This window comes from Strongylocentrotus purpuratus, unplaced genomic scaffold, assembly GCF_000002235.5.
Source record: "Strongylocentrotus purpuratus isolate Spur 01 unplaced genomic scaffold, Spur_5.0 spur5_contig_862, whole genome shotgun sequence".
Lineage (NCBI taxonomy): Eukaryota > Metazoa > Echinodermata > Echinoidea > Camarodonta > Strongylocentrotidae > Strongylocentrotus > Strongylocentrotus purpuratus.
Window position 1 is genome coordinate 836,757 of NW_022145571.1, and position 16,106 is coordinate 852,862.

Consider the following 16,106-nt stretch of genomic DNA (forward strand, 5'->3'; position numbering starts at 1 on the left):
CTACTTCTCTTAATGAAAAACTACTGCTGTTCCTACAACCCATATTCGTAGGTTACTACAAAGTTATTTTTTTTAAAATGAATAATAAACTCGTACATTTGCAAATAGTATGATTATGATTTCATGATATATTGTGTCAAAATAAGGGTGTTCTCAAAGACTAGTGTAGACAAAATAGTAGTATGCAACACAGGCGCGTACGCAGGATTTTTTCAAGGGGGGGGGGGGTTAACATTTTCTAAATCGGGCCGAAAATTTCGCAACGACTCAGCCAGCCGCTGAATAAGAGCGGGGGGGGGGGGGGGTAAGAGGTCAATCCAAAAGGGGGTGGGGGGTTTAGAGAAATTAAGGGGGGGTTTACACACACAAAATTACCAAAGGGGGGGGGTTAACCCCCAACCCCCTGTGTACGCGCCTGATGCAACAGCCTATGAGGCAGACAGCTAAAGAGGAAGACAAATTCAGTCCCGTGAATCTTCTGACAACAATTCATGTCGGTTATATTTTATGTCTTGTGGGCTGTCGGTCTCCCCATTCTCCTTCAATGCCACTGACATTGTAGGTCTTGTGGGCTGTCTGTCTTGCTGGCCCATTCCCCATTTTACAACTCATTTACAACCGTATTGTGACTTTTTCAAATATTTTGTTCATTGTTCAAGAAAAATTTAAACACTTAAATAAAGAGAGATCATTCAACTGCCACGGACTTTTCAGTGCCACGACGCTTCGGTCGTCTGAAGAAATCTGCAAAGATACCGTACCCATGAGCCCTGTCACTTGCTCGAGGCTGCAGCGACAAACTCTGAACAGAAGGCCACTTGATTTGTTCATTCTTAGAAACAAATCTTACTTTCGTATCCTCTGTCGGGGTCAAGCAGGTCGTTTCTCCACCAGTTCCTTCTGTTTCTTCTTCAAGCTCATATTCCTTGACATGAAGCCTACCAAGATCAAGAGCATTGGTGGTAGCAGCGCGATGGAAGGTCAGTAACTCCGCTCGGTGAGCTATGTATGTTGATTCAGGAAGAAGTGAGGAGACGGCTTCTCTTTGGAGAATGGTTTCAAGGCCATCAATTTGTGCACCATGCTCGGATAATGATAGGTCTGGTTTGTGTAGCCTCTTTACTCCCTCGTTAACAAGTGTGGTCTTGTCAGACATAATTTCTAGAAAGTCATTATGGCACTCGATCATATCTTCCAATTCATGACATAACGTGTTTCCATAGGCATTGCATTCGTCGAGCAATTCCTTTTTCCTCATACGCAATTTCTTTGCTGAAACATCATAAGATTTCTCAATGTCTTGCTTTCGTTGCCTGATAGTATTTTTTACTATTCGAAGCTTCTCCTTCACAAAAGATGAGCGATTCTGAATATCCACAGATTTTTGTTCTGTTCTCTGCCGCAACAACTGTAATGTCTGTTGTTGACTTTCTTTATAGTCGGTCATCCCGATAATTTCATGCTCGTCAGCCCTATGGTTGCCTTCCAGACACCTACAACAGATGCGATCCAGACATGTAATACACACGAACTGCTGCAATTCCTGTGGATGTTCAGGACACGCGAATTGCATTTTTACAATCCCTGTCTGAATGTCTCTTGCTTTTACCACTTCATGTAAGGTATTCCGCTTATATTTCTTATGCTGTTGCAAGCAATGATCGCAAAGGAATTCTGAACAGTTCTGGCAGTAGAAGGTTGCCCTGTCTCGATCATCACCATCGCAAACGGTGCAAGATTGGCCACTGAATGCCCCATGCCTTTTATCACGCCTTGCTTTCGCATCTGATTTCTTTTTGAAATCTTCGGCAAGAGACTTTGCAATTTGATTAGTCGGAAAATTGGACACCTTATTCCCTGGTACATGAGCAACCTCACGGCACACTGGGCAAGATATATTCACAGGGAATTTTCTAATAGAGTGAAGTTGGTTTAAACAACTTTCGCAGAAGGAATGTGAGCATGGTAGAAGCTTCGGCTTGCTCAGTAAGTCCTGGCAGATTGGACATTGCAGACTATCTGACAGTTGCTTTGCCGTTGCCATATTGTGCATCTAAATCCGATCCTAAACAAAGAAAAGGAGAATTGAGAATCTTATTGTTAATCAATCGTTAATATAGATAACATTGGAATTAAATATTCCACTGGTGAATTTACAATGCTGGAAATAAACAAAAACAGTACGAAATTGGTTATATTTTTTCTATTCAAAAGAAATTGAGAACGCTATAGATCTCATCTTTTGCATCGCAAAGTCTCCATATAAAGCGATACAACACATTCCCCGGTGACCATACCTCTACGGAATAGCTACACTAAGGAAATTTCTGACTTTTACCCTAAACCTCACGCTAAATGAAAACTCTAACTCCACAAATTTAAGTGAATACCTAAAATGGCAACTCCTATTCTTATCAAATAGAGCACAGAACAAATGTCGCATTTTTTAATTTTATTTGATTTGATTTTATTTCTGCATTTTTTCCAAATAAAATATAACTGAATAACAAAGAACATATAAATGTAAAGTATAATACAACATAAACAAACAATAATTTCTTCATGTCAAAATGTTTTTTTTTACATAATATATGTACATAATAACGAAACTTATTATTTCCATAACATATTATCATAAATTTATTATCCGAACTATTCTATCGGAAAAGTGCAGGAGACCGCAATCATAAGCAGAGCTTGACAAGAATGGCGGCCTCAAAAACAAAAACAAAAAATCTTAAGGTAAAACTTAAAATGAAAAAGTGTTTAAACGATCTTTGTGTATGAGTTGGTGAGTGTGTTGTGCAAGTGTAAATATATATATATATATGTGTGTGTGTGTGTGCGCGCGCGTGTGTGCGTGTGTGTGCGTGTGTGTGTGTGCGTGTGCACGCGAGCGTACGTGTTTGTATGTGTTTGTAACGAATAGTGGAAGTGCACGTAGCTCTGTGTGGTATAGTGGAGTGGAAACAAATACAGCCTTTACAATAAAGGAAACTAAGAATACGAAATAGAAAACAAAATTTGCAAAATTGAGTTGCAATGTGAGCAAAAATTTGACAATTACCTACTGCATGTTGAAATCAGTTATGTTGATACTTCGATATAAGAGTTTTTTGAGAGATGGTTTAAAAGAATAGAGAGATGAACAATGCCTTATTGAATTTGGTAAGGAGTTCCAAACATCTGGTTTATGATGTCTTACTGACTTTTGTGCTAAAAGTATTTTAGGATTTTCTAAGTGATAATTTGTTGAACAACGTGTGGGGTATGTGTGAATGTTTGAGTTTAAACTGTAAATATTGTGAAATAGGGATGGTAGTTGAATATGAGAATATTTATACATAAAAATGCATGTCTGAACAATGTGAATATCTTGTATTTTTAATGTTTTTAAACGCTGAAATAAAGGTTCCGTGTGTGCTATATAATGCGATTTAGTGAATCGCTCTCTTTTGAAGCAAAAATAAGGAATTAATTCTTGTTAAACTACAATTACCCCACACGATATTACAATATATCACATGTGATGAAATTAGAGAATTGTATAATATAATCATAGATCTTTCAGAAAGAATTTTGTTTAACTTATACAGTATTCCAATATTCCTTGATATTGATGTATGTATATTACGTATATGCTCATTAAAATTTAGATGAGAGTCAATAGTGACTCCTAAAAATGTAACAGATTGTTTTTCAACGAGACGCAAGCCATCAATCTCAATTTTACAATTTCTTATATCATGTACGTTGGTCTGTTTAAAATAAATGAAATTTGTTTTACTAAGATTTAATGACAATTTATTAGATTTAAACCACCTTGAAATTTTCATTAATTCACAGTTTAACCGCGTTATGAGCGTATCAAAGTTTTTATGGGAATAGGAAATACTCGTATCATCAGCAAAGATGTTAAAATTTAAAAGTGAAGAGGTTTTAATAATATCATTTATATAAATAATAAATATCAATGGACCCAATATAGATCCTTGCGGTACTCCACATTTAATTGTTAATGTTGTTGATTCATGGTTTTGAAAAGATACCTATTGTTGTCTGTTTTGTAAATAATTAGTAAACCATGAAAGAGCTTGACCTCTTACGCCATAGTATTGTAATTTATGAATTAATATTTTATGATCAATCGTATCAAAAGCTTTTGACAAGTCCATAAATACTCCAACAAAATATGTCACTGTTCGCAAAAGCCTCAATTATTTTATCATACATATGCAATATTGCGTAATCGGTAGAATGACCAATTCTAAATCCGAACTGGTTAGGAATCAATGAATTATTTTTTTGTAAGAAAGTGTTAAGTCTTTTATATATTATTTTTTCGAGAATTTTAGAGATATTTGGTAATAATGAAATTGGCCTATAATTACTTATTACTGAGGAATCGTCCTTTTTATAAATAGGAATCACTTTAGCGATTTTAAGCAAATGTGAGCATACACCCGTTGAAATTGATAAATTAAATACATATATCAGGGGGGGGGGGTTACGATATTAAAGATTATTTGTTTCAATAAGTGAACACTTATACTATCATGGCCATTAGACTTTGTAGAATTAAGGGGTTGAACTACATTAATAATTTCATAATCGTTGGTTAGAGTAAGAAATAAGGAATTTTCACGTGGGAAATTCAAGGACTTATTGTAGTCCATGTCACCTGAATCAATATTAGCTGCTAAATTAGGGCCTACATCTATATAATACTTATTAAAAGCTTTTGAAATTTTAATTGGATCTGTTATTTGTTTTTCATTAATTAAGAAACATTTATTACTTTCTGTATTTTTCTTGCTTAAGAGTTCCTTTACAGTTTTCCATAATAAATTATTGTTACTTTTATTATTTTCTATGTTGTAAGAATAATATAAATTCTTGGACAATCGTATAAGAACTTTTTTCTAGGATCATTCAAAGGTGATTTAAAATAAGAGAAAAGTTATGTAACATTTGTGGTTAACCAATTAATCGAAGGTACTCATAAGACATGGACAGAACATCTTAGACAAAGCAATGTGGTGTGTTGTGAACTTTATTTGAGGGAGAGGTGGCATCTTGCGCTTTGCCCTCACCCTTCTCAAACATTACATCGTAGCATATTTGTTGACAATATCAGTTGAAATTATAACCACCATATATTTAGAAGCGTCGTTAAATTTGTCCTTGCCATGTAAACGACCCTTTCCGCGTTATTAAAGGCACGTTTTATATTTCACATGGCAGTCGTGCATGCAAAGTAATCAGGGACTTTGAACTCCCAATTCTCCAAATCCCCAAAACAAAGAGCTATGTTTTTTGTTACTATGCACAATATTTGCGAGTCACCTGCCCACTCAAAATCCAGTTGTGTCTCCACTTCCCACCCCTTCTCTCTCTCTCTCTCTGAACAAGAATTTAATAATGCATTTAACCATGTTAGCCATGTCAATTGAATTCTGCTGTATTTCATATATTATTGAAAAAGAAATCTATTTTCTTAAGATAAGATAACCCAATAATATTCTATGCTGTAATTACTTCTGTCACCATCGAACAAATAATTTACCTGGAAATAATGGCATAAAAGTGGCGTCGTGTACAATGATATCACAAGCCAAAAAGACTTTCTGATATATCCATACATCAAACCTGGAATTAATATTCAATATGGCACAGTCATTCTCATTAATAGTCTTGTTGGGCAACTAGTAAATAAACAAATTTTAATTCATTATTTTGTTACGGCTAATATAAAAGAATTACATTTAGGCACTCTTTACTCATTGACAAATCGTGGGGCATTCTTTTTTCCGAAGGTTCTTATTTCCGAAGGTTCATAATTCCAAAAATGAAAAAAGGGTTCATAATTCCGAAAATGAGAAAGGGTTCAAACACTCATTGGTTTCTCTTCGATCTCCCTTGTAAGCCAGCTCTCAAAGATTTTACTTTATCATATCTGTGCCCTTTATTGATAAGATTTTTAACACTTCACTCTGGGAAAACATCTATTCTTAATTAAAAGTAAAAAACCCAAATCTTTCAGTACATTCACTCATCTGTTTAGGCATTCTCTGTACGCAAGTAGTATCCTACATGTAGACTTCATTCTCTTGCCCATAATGCATGAGATGGAGCTAAGAAAAGCAATTTCCTAGAAATTAAATTGTGTCCTTTTAATGAACTCGCTTTGGGGACAAGCACCCTCACTCAGACGTGATGTACAAATCAACCTTAGCATTATTTTAACTCACAAATGAATTCCGTTTTAAGAGAAAAATTGCACCATTTAGGCCAATATTGAAAATGTATATGTCGACAAAGGATCTGGCCAAATACCATTGAATACCAGCCTTACTTTATTCTACATATATTCTTTTGTCATGTGTAAATTTGCAATATTTGTTTGTTATATATTTGTAAAAATGCAAAAGAAAAAGAAAATCAAACAGAAATAAATAAATCAAATAAAATCAAATCAAATAAAATTTATGAAATATATTGTTGGTACGACATCGTATGTTCTCCCGTACAACATCCCATTATACTCACAGCATGTGCAGTGTCCGAACCTCCGAGGAACCATGTAGTGGAGTTCAAAGTATTAGCTATCTCAGTTCTCAAAAAGCTCCTTTCGTTATGATCATGCACCTAGTTTATTCCTAATTATCTCCAGCTAGTTATAGGCACAAAGGGTCCAAAGGCGAGATATAGAAATAAAAACATTGTTTTGGCCAAACGACAAGCAGTGTATTGTAAAAGTTGCCACTTGATCAGTAGTTTTCACAGGATAATACCATTTATTATCATGGAAGAAATGCACGTACATAATGTACGTCATTGAACGTCCGACTTTGTCGTACCGAACACTCGATTTCATCATACCAGGAAACACCTCCCTGATTATACACTGTGATTGTGCGCTGGGTTTTCCCCACGAAAACCTATTGTCTCTCAAATTTTTCTATTTCTCTTTCTACCTCTTTCTCACCCTCCCTCACTGGGTTTTTCCCAACGAACTCTCTCCATATCCCCCTTCTCTCTATCTCTCTCTATTTCTATAACTCTTCTATCTTTCCTTCTGTCTATCTCTTTGATTAAGCACTCGGTTTTCCAAAAGAAGACTCTCTCTCTCGCTCTCTCTCTCTCCCGTTCTCTATCTACACGTGGCGTATGTCATTGACTTTTCGAATTTGTCGACATGTGTCTTTTTTCAATGGGCAAATGTAGTTGTGTCGAATATGAATTGATCCGTTTAATGCAAAGGGGAGATATTCACAACACAAGATCCAAAACTGACAAAAGTGGGGTAGGTAAAATCTACATTATTACCAGTATCAAACAAGAAAATGTATATCTAGATAGACGGCGCTATAGAAATGCCTATTATTATTATTATTATCTTTGATATATATGTATACACAATCATAATATCACTTCTAATCGTATATTTGTGATAGTATTGAAAGAAAGGAAATTAGGAGAGATAGAGAGAGAGAGAGAGATAAATATATATATATATATATATATATATATATATATATATATATATAGGGAGAGAGAGAGAGAGAGAGATAAATATATATATATATATATATATATATATATATATATAGGGAGAGAGAGAGAGAGAGAGAGAGATAGGGGAGAAAAAGAAAGAGAAGGAGAGACCATCAGCCCAACATATAGTTTAGAGAAAGGTTAAAGTAGAGATACTTGGTTTGTGGAAGATAATATATATATACTACCGATAACCATATTGTACATGCATGCACTACATTAAACCCTTATCATTATTGAGCAGTTGTCTTTTACTTTGGCTAAATACCTCAGTTCAATAATCATCAACAGTACATTCGTGTCTTGAGATTTTACGTTATTGATGCATTTTTATTTCCCGCGGTCACATACATGCACAAATGTGTTGCATGCAGGTGAAAAACCGATTGTTATCTGCAGCATCGGTAATAACGACACTCATACAATAACCAATATAAGATAAACATTTTTTTAGGTTACGGGAATTATTAAACATTATGTAGGAAAACATTTCGAGGAAAACTTCCTTTCATGTTTTGACAGGTTTTTCCTTCATAAAGTTTATTTTCATTTCCCACGTGCATGAAAAGCACGCCAAAGCCAGTAAGGTCGAACAGGTGCATTGAAAATGCACATGAGAAAAAAGTGTACACAAATTGAAAATTTAAAATGACTTTAGAAACTAACCTTGAAATAGGAAATCATAGAAATTGAAAAAAAAGTAGAAACCAGTTGAAAGTAACTTAGAAAATATGAAACATATTTTTTAAAAATTTAATTTACTACTGCTTCTTCTCCTAATGAGTAATCATGATTGCTGTTTTTTCAACACATACTCTAGGTTACTACAACAATTATTGTTTTAAAGTGATTAATAAACTCGTACATCTGCAAATAGTATGATTATGATTTCATGATATACTGTGGCAAAATGAGAGTGTCCTCAAAGACTAGTGTAGACAAAATAAGAGTGTCCATAAAGACTACTGTAGAAAAAATAATAGTGGACAACAGGCTATGAGACAGACAGCCAAAGAGGAAGGCAAAGTTGCCTTCTGACAACTAATCATTTCAGTTATATTAAATGTCTTGTGGGCTGTCGGTCTCCCTATTCTCCTACAATGCCACTGACAGTGTAGGTCTTGTGGGCTGTCTGTCTTGCTGGCCCATTCCTCATTTTACAAATCATTCACAACCGTATTGTGACTAGTTCAAATATTTGGTTAATTGTTCAAGATAATTTGAAACACTTATATATGATCAACTGCCACTGACTTTTCAGTTCCAAGACGCTTCAGTCGTTTGAAGAGACCTGCAAAGATAGCGAACACAGGAGCCCTGTCACTTGCTCGAGGCGGCAGGGACAAACTCTGGAAAGAAGGCCACTTGATTTGTTCATTCATAGAAACACATCTTACTTTTCTATCCTTTATCGGGGTCAAGCAGGTCGTTTCTCTACCACTTCCCTCTGGTTCTTCTTCAAGCTCTTATTCCTTAACATGAAGCCTACCAAGATCAAGAGCACTGGTGGTAGCAGCGCGATTGAAGGTCAGTAACTTCGCTTGGTGAGCTATGTATGTCGACTCAGGAATAAGTGCGGAGAGGGCTTCTTCTCCTCCTTTGAGAATGGTTTCAAGGCCATCGACTCGCGCAGCATGCTCAGATATTGATAGGTCTGGGTGGTGTGGCCTTTTGACTCCCTCGTTTACAAGTGAAGCCTTGTCAGATATAGTTTCTAGAAAGTCATTATGGCTGTCGATTATATCTTCCAATTTATGACAAAACGTGTTTCTATAGGTATTACATTCATCGAGCAATTCACATTTCCTCCTTCGCAATTGCTCAGCTGCAACATCGTATGTATTCTTAATTTCTTGCTGTCGTTGACTGACACTATTTTTCACAGTTTGAAGCTTTTCCTTTACAAAAGATAAGTGATTCTGAATAATCACAGATCTTTGTTCTGTTTTCTGCAGCAAAAACTCAAATGTCTGTTGTTGACTTTCTTCATATTCGGTCATCCCGATGACTCCATGCCCGTCAGCCCTATGGGTGACTTCCAGACACCTACAACAGATGCGATCCAAACATGTAATACACACGAACTGCTGCAATTCTTGTGGATGTTCAGGACACGCGAATTTCATTTTGACAAACCCTGACTGAATGTCTCTTGCTTTTACCACTTCATGTAAGGTATTCCGCTTATATTTCTTATGCTGTTGTAAGCAATGATCGCAAAGAAATTCTGAACAGTTCTGGCAGTAGTAGGTGGCAATGTCTCGATCATCACCATCGCAAACGGTGCAAGGTTGGCCACTACATGCCCCATGCCTTTTACCACTCCTTGCTTTCGTATCTGATTGCTTTTTGAAATCTTCGGCAAGAGACTTTGCAATTTGATTAGTCGGAAAATTGCACACGTTATTCCTCGGTACATGAGCAACCTGACGGCACACTGGGCAAGATATTGTGACAGTGAATCCTTTAAAAGAGTGAAGTTGGTATAAACAACTTCCGCAGAAGGAATGTGAGCATGGTAGAAGCTTCGGCTTGCTGAGTAACTCCGTGCATATTGGACATTGCAGACTATCTGATAGTTGCTTGGTCGCAGCCATCTTGTGCATCTAAATCCGATCCTAGATAAAGAAAAGGAGAATTGAGAATCTTATTGTTAACCAATCTCTGATATGGATGCAATTTGAATTGTATATTCCACTGGTGCATTTACAATGCTGAACACAAAAATCAAACGAATTAAATTGGTTATATTGATTTCGTTCAATTCAAAAGATATTGGGAACGCTATGGATCTCATCTTTTGCATCGCAAAGTGTTGACAATATCATTTGAAATGATACTATAACAACAATTTATAATCATCGTTGATTTGATTTGATTTGAATTCTTCATTTTTCCAAATTTTATAAGTGAATAAAAAAAATGTATTAGGCATAATACAAAATAAACAAACAATAATATAAACTTCGTGTCAAAATGTTTTATATATACATATAATAACAAAACTTAAAATTCTATAAGATATTATTATAAATTTAAGGTATTATGCGAACTGTAAAATTTTTTGGTTATGATAAAACACAGATCGGTTTCTCTGTGATTTTTTTTGTGAGCCAGCTCTCCAAGAAGACATTTGATCATATGTGTGCCCTAGATAAACGACCGGTGAGATTTTGTTTACACATCACTCTACGAAAACGTCTATTCTCAATTTTATTTTAAATCTCAGTCCATTAAACACTTTCTTTGGGCATTTTCTCTATACAATTATTATGCTAGATGGAGACATTATTCCCTTGACTATATTACTTGAAATGGGGAAAAGGAAAAACAGATTGAGAGAGCGGGATTTGTCCTTTAATGAACCCGCTTTTTGGACAAGCACCCTCATTTAGACGTGATGTACAAATCAAACGTAGCATTATTTTGACTCATAAATTATTTCCATTTCAAGAAAAATTTGCACCGTTTAAGCCAATACTTTCAATTTATGTAGATAAAGGATCTGGTCAAATACCACGAATACATATGGGTTAAGCTTCGTCAAAAAACGCATGCGGTACGTCTTCGAGTAGGCCCTTACAAATTTGCATAGAAAGCGACAACTATTGACTAATGGACTCACGTATTTGGGGACACGTGGGTGTGGGTTATGTGTGTGTATGTGGGGGATGTATGATTGTGGAGAATGTGAAGAGGAGAAGCGAGATAAATAAATAAAATATTGTTCATAAATTTGGAATTCCCTATCATTTTTACAGTCTGTTCTAATTAATAATTCATTAACAAGACTTAACAAGACATAACTACAAGAATCATCTTCTCTCTCTTTATAATGCATAACTTATTTATAGACTATATCTCTTATACCTAAATGCAACCCCCTACCTTTTTGATTATATATTTAACGGATGCTCCATTTAGTGTCACTTGTATATATTATGGTATATACTCCATATGTTCTTTATACTTTGAAAGTTATTACGTCAATTTATATGTAAATTTGATATTGTTTCCCGTGTCGTGGTCGAGTGGTCTCGACCAAGGCGCTTGACTGGAGACGCGAAGGTCGATGGTTCGAATCCCGACACGGCACTAATATCCTTTGGCAAGATATTAACCTGCATTTGCTTCTCTCTCCCCAGGTGTAAAATGGGTACCCGGTAGGATGCGACCGTCATTGTTGGTCAAACAGAGGGTCAAGTAACGCCTGGCTGGAATGCTCCCCAGGGAGTGGAGATTGTGTACACACAGTGTGTGCGGGCAAGCACTGAATCCATTGACCGGGGTAATAGTATATTTGTAAAGCGCTTAGAGATATTGTATTAAGCGCTATATAAAAGCTAAATAGTATTGTGATGTTCCATAGGTTATCTTTGTACATATTGTCTTGACGATGGAAATATATTTCAGTTCAATCAATTCAAATTAAATGAATACTAATCAGAAAAATATCATAGAGATGAACAACGTATTGCATAATCACCCTCCCCTCCCCTTTCCCGGTAGTAAAGGGTGTGATAGCCTGCCTAGACAATACGTCTATCATTATTGAAGTGACATTAAACTAGGCTGCCATGGGATGAGGAGACTACGTATTACAAAATAGTCCCACGCAATAAGAATACATGTATGATATATATATACATTGTTGGTACGTCAACGTATGTTCTCCTGTACAACATTGACCTAAACATGGCATCCAGTATTTAACAGGTAATCAGCAACATTATTCTATTATACTCACAGCTTGTGCAGTGTCTGATGAACCATGTAGTGGAGTTCACCGGTTTAAGCCTCGGTCACAAATGCCATTAAGAACTGCTACGAACGCCGTACGAACAATTTCAGACAATGGAAATTCGGGAAGACAATGGAAAAACAGGGAGATTCGTACGAATTTCTCGTTCATACGAACCTTTGTGACCGTAGCTGTAGCTATCTCAGTTCTCAAAACGCTCTCTTTGTTATCACCGTGTGCATTATTATGATCAAGCAATTAACCCCAGCTAGCTATTAGCACAAAGGGTCCAAAGGCGAGATATAGAAATATAAACATCGTTTTGGCAAAACGATAAAAGTAGCCACTTGATCTGTAGTATTCACATGATAATACCATTTATCATCACGGAAGATATGCATGCAAAGGTACGTCATTGAACCTCCGACTTATCGTAACAAGGAGTTCTAAGAGATGGAGTCATATCGAGCTCATTCCCTTTGTACTATCTTCGATGCCGCCAGGAGAAATATTTCAGGCATGTGTTTATCTGGATCTTTATGTAGATACTTAGACAAAAGATTCTTGCCTAGCTGCAAACTAACGGCCATTTTCAGAGGGAAATATGCTTTTGTAATGATAATTACCTTTCGCTGCTACTCGTCTGATATTACGAGCATTACGCAGGGCTTACCTTTATAGGAGGCAAGCAAAGTGAAATGGAGCAAAATAACAGCAAACCTGTAGATTCTATCGTGCAACCTTAGAAAACGGCAGCTGCTTGAAATAATTTTTTGCCAGTCTGGACTCAGGCTCTTAAAACTCCTTGACCGTACCTAATGCTATGGTCACATTACCCAAAAGTAGTCTGCTCGGCGGCCGAGCGGCGAGTTTTTAACCAATTCTGCCCGGCGGCTGCCCGGCCACCGAGCAGCGGCCGCCCAGGCACCGCTCGTTTTTAGGGCATCGCTCGGTCGCCGCTGAAGTTTTAGCGCGGAGTTAAAATTTGGGCGGCGCCTGCTCACTTTTCACTCGCCGCCCAAAATACGCTCGGTGCCTGGGCGGTCGCCGCCCGGGCACCGACCTAATCGCTGGGCGATGCCTAATTCCAGCAGCGACCGAGCAGGCTACTGATCGGTCGGTCGCTGCTCTGATTTGTGACCATAGCTTAACAGCCGATTTCATTAAACGCTGGGATTGTGCGCTTTTCAAACAAACACTAGTCTTGTCTGTCAAATTCTATCTTTCTCTCTTTCTATCTCTTAGATTAAGCACTCGGTTTTCCAAAAGAAGACTCGTTGTCTCTCCGTCTTTCTTACTCTCTCTCTCTCTCTCTCTCTCCCTTCTCTTTTACGTCTCCATATCTTCACGTTGCGTATGTCATTGAGTTTTCGAATTTGTTGACAGGTGTCTTTTTTCAATGGGCAAATATAGTTGTGTCGAATGTGAATTGATCCGTTTAATACAAAGGGAAGATATTCACAACATAAGAGCCAAAACTAAAAAAGTGGGGTAGGTAGAATTTACTTTATTACCAATATCAAACAGGAAATTTATATCTTTGATATGTATATAATATACAATCATAGTATCACTTTTAATCGTATATTTGTGATAGTATTGAAAGAAAGGAAATCAGGATATATATATATATATATATATATATATAGGGGGAGAGAGAGAGATAGGGGAGAAAGAGAAAGAGAGACCATCAGCCCAACATATAGTTTAGACAAGGCTATAGTAGAGATACTTATTTTGTGGAAGATAATAGATATACTACCGATAATCATATTGCATATATGCATGCATTACAGTAAACGCTTACCATTTACCAGCAATCTGTCTCTTACTAAGGCTAGATATCTCCCCGCCCCCCACTCAGTGTTATTTAGGGTATGCATATACGTGTTCCCTCCTTTTGAAAACACCCCCGTTGTGTAAAGTCAATTTTGTGTATGTACGAGCCGGACTTTGGTGCGTGAAAAGTACCCCTTTACCGGATATTTTGGTAACACGCATGCGGTCATTCCGACCCCGGAGTGGGGGGGGGGGGGGCAGGGGATATCTCAGTACAGCAATCTTCAAAACAGTACATTCGTGCCTTGAGATTTTACTTTATTGACGTATTTTAATTGCCCGCGGTCAAATACGTGCACAAATGTGTTGCGCGATGCATGCCGGTGAATAACCGATTCCTATCACCATCATCGGTAGTACCAACAAGAATGACACCAGACAGTCACAAGATAAAAGGTGATCGTCCTATTTGAACTAGCCCAGTCACATTGACAACACCGTCAAAAGACAAACGAACAATTGTATCACCCTGAAAGGCTTGAAATCTGTCTGATTTGAGCCGGTTTATAATCTGATTGGCGGTGTGACTGGGGATAGTGGGTTTCAATTTCTAGAGGAACGAACTTTTTATTTTGAACGATACTTATGAAAAACCGATGATTTCTCGGTGCGAAGTTCTGTTTTTCATCCCTCACAGTATTATTATTCACACATTAATATTAAAAGATGTTCCTGTTTGGCCCGTCTGCACGATATGAAATCGAGTGAGAACAAGTAAACTTGGAATCGAACGGTGTGTTCTTCTTGGGGTTATTTAACATTGCACTAATCTTATGAAGTGACCTTTGAAAGTTATTTGACGCTATTTTCTAAACCACCCTTAGCATACACATGTACTTACATAGCTTATCATGCGAATATAGGTATATTATATGACTGTTGTCCCACACAAACAGCGGACGAGTGTTTTTGCCTTAACTTATCATATCACATGATTCGAATGATACCACACTGAACTTTATCGAATCCCCAGTGTTTGCATTTAAATCTTGATTTTACTACTACTACAAAAGGATCTTTTTAATATAATGATAGACTTTTCTTATCTTCATAGCAAATACATATGATTTCAACTTTGAACAGGCTTTGCAATCATCATAAATGACAACATCCAAAGAAATCAATCTTACGTTCAAAAAAGTGGCACTGTGTATTCAAATAAAGTTTTTGTTATTCATGTTTACATAAAAACTGTTTGATTCATGAACTTTTTGCATTCCCAATTTTGAAAGTACATGTATAAATTCAATTCAAATTCAAACTTAATTGGTCCAAAAGGAAATTTGTCCTATTACATGCATTATTCACAGGGAAAATAGATAACATGTACATGTGACATGAAACATACAACATAAAACGAGTATACAGAAAAAAATATTACTTTAACATTCTTATTATATAGATATTTTCTCTGAATTTAAATTATTGACAATAATTGTTCCTATATCTAGAGTAATTACTTAAACAATATAACATTGTACTCATTATTACTATTATCATTATCAATATCAATTTTATTATTATTATTATTTGTATTGATATTATTATTAGTTTGAATCATTATACCATTATGATAGTTTGAAATAATTATGAATAAACAAGCAATATATTATGACATTATGAGTATTAATAGAAAAAAAGCCTTTTTCATTTCATTTGGGAAAAGACAGCTATTACAAGAAAGTATATACAATTGTCCTATAATAAATACAAATAGATGTGTGATCATTTTCTACAATAAAATATAAAAGAATATAATTTGAGTGATAGATTTTACATTTTACATTTTATTCAACATACTGTTTGTTATGTGACATAATCGTGACATAATCGTGTAGAGTAAGCATATCAACTGAACAAATATGGTACTATGGTACAAATGGTAATTAATATCAGTATTTCTAGATAATTAAACCGCTCTTGCTCCAAATTATGTGACACCTCATTTTGACATTACATTGAATGATCC

The 16,106-nt window shown here is 36.1% G+C and overlaps 2 protein-coding genes across 2 annotated transcripts; both read right to left on the reverse strand.

Moving 5' to 3' along the window:
• Positions 1-419: 419 nt before the first annotated feature.
• On the reverse strand, positions 420-6,816 carry LOC105439506 (tripartite motif-containing protein 2-like). Its single transcript, XM_011668591.2, has 2 exons — positions 6,550-6,816; positions 420-2,065 (listed from the first exon to the last, which is right to left on the reverse strand). The coding sequence occupies exon 2, from the start codon at positions 2,051-2,053 to the stop codon at positions 689-691; it is 1,365 nt and encodes a 454-aa protein (XP_011666893.2). The 5' UTR covers positions 2,054-2,065; positions 6,550-6,816; the 3' UTR covers positions 420-688.
• A 2,118-nt stretch (positions 6,817-8,934) lies between these two features.
• Positions 8,935-12,379, reverse strand: LOC115919188 (tripartite motif-containing protein 2-like). Its single transcript, XM_030972341.1, has 2 exons — positions 12,305-12,379; positions 8,935-10,175 (listed from the first exon to the last, which is right to left on the reverse strand). Exon 2 carries the CDS (start codon positions 10,161-10,163, stop codon positions 9,024-9,026), a length of 1,140 nt encoding a protein of 379 aa, XP_030828201.1. The 5' UTR covers positions 10,164-10,175; positions 12,305-12,379; the 3' UTR covers positions 8,935-9,023.
• Between the last annotated feature and the right edge of the window lie 3,727 nt (positions 12,380-16,106).